Below are 5000 nucleotides of genomic sequence, written 5' to 3'. Positions count from 1 at the left end.
ACTGAATATAAAACAGCCAAAAGTTGTAAATAGTTGACCACAGTCTCGTTGCACATTAGAAAACTTCATATAGATATCTGATCTTTTAAAATTAAAATTAATTCATTAAATAAAGATAAATGAAAATGATTTTTTCCTGTCATCAATTAAGTTTTTTGGTTTCTTATATCATTGTTTATATATCAAATTTCGGGTTTGTTATACAATCTACAGTGATTTGAAAGAGAAGTAAAATAAAATATGCAAGTAAATGTTATCCTAGGCAAGAAGTCTTAAATATCAACTTTTTATGGCTTCTAAATTTACAAGTAAGATGGCTGTCATGGCCTGCCGGCCTCTTTTTGAATTATCACTTTTTTTTTTTAAGTCCTGTATGTGCAAGGAAAGTTAGTTCTAGAGTGGGTGATCATTTTTATTTCTCACTTTATTTGGAGGAGATTCAAATCTTTTTTTTTCTTTTCCTCTCATTTATAAGTTATTTATTTATTTTTTTATATTCTATAAATAAAAAATGACTCCTCCCTCTACAAAAAAAAAAAAAAAAAAAAAAAAAAAAAAAAAACTTTCCTTCCCTCCAAGGGTGAATACCCCCCCCCCCCCCGTATCAAAAACGAGGCCAGCCAGGCCAGAAAAAAAATGAACAAGATGGCAGCAATCTTGGTTAGAAACTTAAAAGCCGTAAATAGTTAATATTTGAAATAAAATAAAAAGAATGTAAAACTACAAAAAATGGTGCAGGTAGGTTGCAAAGTAATTTTTATTGATTCTGGTAATATTTATTTGTTGTATATTTTATTTTTTTATCACTTTTTTGAATCACTGGACTGTGGAGGAAATCCCAAATTTATTTTTAAAAAAACTTGACTTTTGTCTAAAAAAATTTAAAAAGCCTTGAAAAGTCCTTGAAAATTTAAATTTTTTAAAAATTTCATCCAAATTCCCAAGTTCAACAAGATACATTTGAAGGTTAGAAACATTGTGAAAATGACACTCAAAATGAAAACTGATGAAACAAGATGAAATAATACAAAATATGTTTTTGTTCTTGTCTTTTATTTATTTCAGTTTCTTTTTATTGTCACTGAATTTTAAGTAAAAGACAATCTTAGTAGCATGGCATTAATAGTGTGATGACAGGAGTTTTCCAATTTACTAATATGGGATAAACGAATAGACATTCCTGATGAGTATCGTTAATAAAATTTGAACATTAATCAAACCTGTTTGGAATTTAGTTTTAGATATTTGTATTGTTTTCATTCATTTAAAATATTTTGATTTTATTTTGTTTACAGCACTAATGTTGTGATGAATTATTCTGAAGTGGAAGCAAAGGTAAGAGAGGCCACAAATGATGATGCATGGGGTCCACATGGATCTTTGATGGGTGACATTGCCCAATATACTTTTACATATGAGCATTTTCCTGAAGTGATGGGAATGTTATGGAAAAGGATGTTACATGACAACAAGAAAAATTGGCGCAGAGTTTATAAGGTAGGATTTAAAAAAAAATTTTTTTTAAACATCTACAGATATATATATATATGCTAGTAGAAGTATCTGGTGTTGGCCGGGACATATAAGACAAAAAAAAAAAACATAGTTACATTTGAACACATCTAAAAAAAAAAGAAAATAACAAAAAAAAAATTAGTACCTTTCAGCATCCTAAATTCATTTCTCAACAAATACTTATGACATCATTAAAATTATTTACTTTGTTGCGTATGGACTTATACCATGCTACGCAAAGTAAAATATAAAAAAAAGTTATGTTCAGGGCTTCGCAAACAGCACAACAACAAAAAATGTACGTTTTCAGCATCTCAAATTCACTTTTCAAAAAATGATATCAGAAAATCTTTTAACTCTGTTTAAATTCAAAAGCTTACCAAAATGAATTTAAAGTTAAGTACATAAATTTTAACTTCTTTTAATGTATCTGAGAGGTGCGCATATGCTTAAATCGTTTAGAGATTTTATATGCCCCCATCAGATTCTGCAGTCCTTAAGGTAAAAAAATTAATTTTGCTCCAAATTTCACATATTATACATCAGTCAGTTTTTAAAACAGTATCAGAATCATTATCCGATTTGGATTTTACACCCGCACAGACAACTCTCCTTTATATAGTTAGATATGTATATATGTTTGTTTGTGAAGTAAACTCAAACTAATTAACGAATTAAACAATTTGGAACACAGTTTTATGTAATGGGGAGAAATACAGACTGAACATCCTTTGAACATTATGATATGGTACTTGTGCAGAACATCATGAATTTAAGTGTTGCAGAGTTTTAATGACAAATTCCTGCTTTTGTCAAAATAGAGATGATTAATTGGTTGATACAAATAGCAATACCAGACATCATAACGTTCAGCGCTGGACAAGGCACTCTGCTACTTAATTTGACATTCATAGTCTTTACATCTGTAATAAGTACATTTCTCCTACCTCCATCAAAATAAAACTTATGTTACTGGATATACAATAAAATTTACTTTAAAATCGTATTTTAATATTTTTGTTGTGATTTGTATATTCGAAGAAATCGCTATTTAAATCAGATTATTAATGACGAAACATGTCCGCATAGCATGTCCGCTGGCAGTTGATCACTTTTTGCAAATAAGCAGTTGGATGTGTTCACATAAGTACTGAGGCAGAAGTTGTACCCGCCGCCGACGTTTCTAGTTGTTTTAGCTAATCAGAGAAAAGAATTGTCTTTGCTATGGAATTTGAACACAACACATATGTCTTTCCAGTCAAAAGTTAGAATATCTCAAAGTTGATGAAAAATAAAGATAGAAACTGTGTTCAAATGCTATTTAACTTTTAGGCTATGCTGGCTGTTAATTTTTTTAACTCCTAGTTTTCTATTACAAACAAGTGCAACAATGGTGTCTTCAAGGACTATGGAATTCTTCTTTGCCCTAACTGCATTAATCAGTGAATGAAACCCATGCTTGAAACCTATCTTTTTATTGTTTTTTTGATAAAAAAAATTCTTTTTCAAAGACCCTAGACTTGATTTTATGTGATGTGAAAAAATCCACACCCATCATAGGCAATGTGTGTAAAAATACCATCTTAACCCAAGGGTTAATAGCAAATATATTAATTTCTTATGTCCTAAAATTTGTATAGAATTGGTTAAAAATTTATTATGCATAAATTGGTAAAAGTAGTAGCAACCGCATATAAACATGAAATTTTTTGTGTGCCCAGATGCGCACAAAAAAAAATCTGTAAACAAGTGTTTTTCAACTAACTTACGAACATAAAGTATTCATTTTATTTTTGTTATTATTTAGAAAACCTAGGTTTTAATTATGGAAAGCAAAATATTTTAGAAAATAAATTCTTTGAAAAAGAATAACCGACAATGACCATGCTTGTAAATGAGTTAAAACACAAACCACTTATCCAGTTACGTAAAAGAATCACTTTTATTGGGTTTGTTTTACAATCCACAGAAGCGGTCAAAAAACAAATATATAACAAATAAATGTTACCAAAGGCAAGTTACTCTTTTACTCTCAATAAATTTCTTATGTTGTAAATGTTTATTCTGTTCAAAAGATAAGTAGTGTTGAGCATTACATGAGAACAAGAAAAAATGTCTGCAATGTCTCTGGAAGTCTCGACAATGACTTAAAAATTAAAAATTATACAAAATAATGGTAGAAATTCACCCGATAATTGTTACGGTAACTTGAAGCCGTGAAATTGAAATTTTATCTTAATTAGTTTAATGAACTTGAAAACAATTGTAATCTATACAAAATTTCCTTTCATTTGATATGCTAAAAGCCATATTTTGTTAATAAATTCTTTGAATCATATCATGGTCGCCATCTTGGCTTTCCTGATCGCCATCTTGGATTTTTCATGATGTTATAATGGCAAATGATAATGTACATCAGAATAATACTTTCTATGATAAAGCCTTTCTTCACCATTTAATTTAATACTAGACTACCCGTGACCTGTTGGATCAGTATGTTATATTAGCTAGGGAATTCATGTATGAGCGTGACACTTGTGACATAAAGGAAATAATTTTTTTTGACATAGTAGAAACATTTCTATGAAAGTATATTAAAATGAAAAATCACGGACGGATCATTCAAACATGAAAAAAAAATCCTCCCTATTCGTGTAAAGTTATCTATTTTTCCGAATAATCGCTCAAAAATTGAAAATTAAACATGATTTTCCTACGAATCGAACACCGACAAAAATCATTTAGCAGCAAAAATGCACATGAACCTACCGATGAGAAATATAAGAATGAAAAACCCATATTGGAATCCTTCAACCAAGTTATAGAAACTTAAAATCTAAAAAAAAATAATTAATAAAACCTGAAGCAAAAAAATAAAACCTAAATAAAAATAATATAATGAAACTAATATTGAAACAGATTAGTAAATGTGTCAACAAATTCACCGTTCTGACACAACTATTTTGTATCTAGAAATGTAAATAAAAAATAAAAAAAGGAAGGAAGAGGGACCGATAGAGAGTAGTAGTAGTGTTGGCTTTATTACAATTGTTCTTATGTTTGTCAACAGTTAAAGTTTAGTTGTAAGAAAATAGTGACAGTATAGTTGTAATAAAGAATAGTTGCAAAACACCCTCACTCTTCCTATGTTAAATAATAATTTCAATATAATAACGTTAACATTTCAGTGCGCAAGTTAAAATCTGCAAAAGAAGCGATTTGTGTTTATTTGTTTATGTTGTTATGGGTTAATGTTTATGCGTGCATGCGCAACCGGATGTCGTAAACCGGAAAGTGGGTTACATCACTCGTTACAAGGTCATTTGAGTTGCAGTACACATGAAAAAATTTAAATGGCTTAAAATATTTCAATATTGGTATATATAGAAAGAGCTTGATAAGCTAAGAAATAATCTTTTTAAATTTTCAAAATCCAATTAAAATCAAGGAAGTTATGACTATTTTTATGCCTTGCGTGTTTGGAA

The 5000-nt window shown here is 29.2% G+C and overlaps 1 protein-coding gene across 7 annotated transcripts in view; it reads left to right on the top strand.

Moving 5' to 3' along the window:
- The window catches only part of LOC145283792 (clathrin interactor 1-like), a 546043-nt gene that overhangs the window by 123573 nt on the left and 417470 nt on the right, over positions 1-5000 (top strand). For all 7 annotated transcript variants that reach the window (XM_080132873.1, XM_080132871.1, XM_080132868.1 and 4 more), the window contains exon 2: positions 1296-1497. In XM_080132873.1, the coding sequence (XP_079988999.1) occupies positions 1296-1497 (202 nt within the window). The remainder of the gene's footprint in view (positions 1-1295; positions 1498-5000) is intronic.

The sequence above is a fragment of the Euprymna scolopes genome, chromosome 8, assembly GCF_053919585.1.
Source record: "Euprymna scolopes isolate OS-2025 chromosome 8, ASM5391958v1, whole genome shotgun sequence".
In the NCBI taxonomy this organism is placed as follows: Eukaryota; Metazoa; Mollusca; class Cephalopoda; order Sepiida; family Sepiolidae; genus Euprymna; species Euprymna scolopes.
This window is presented reverse-complemented; position numbering and strand designations above follow the sequence as displayed.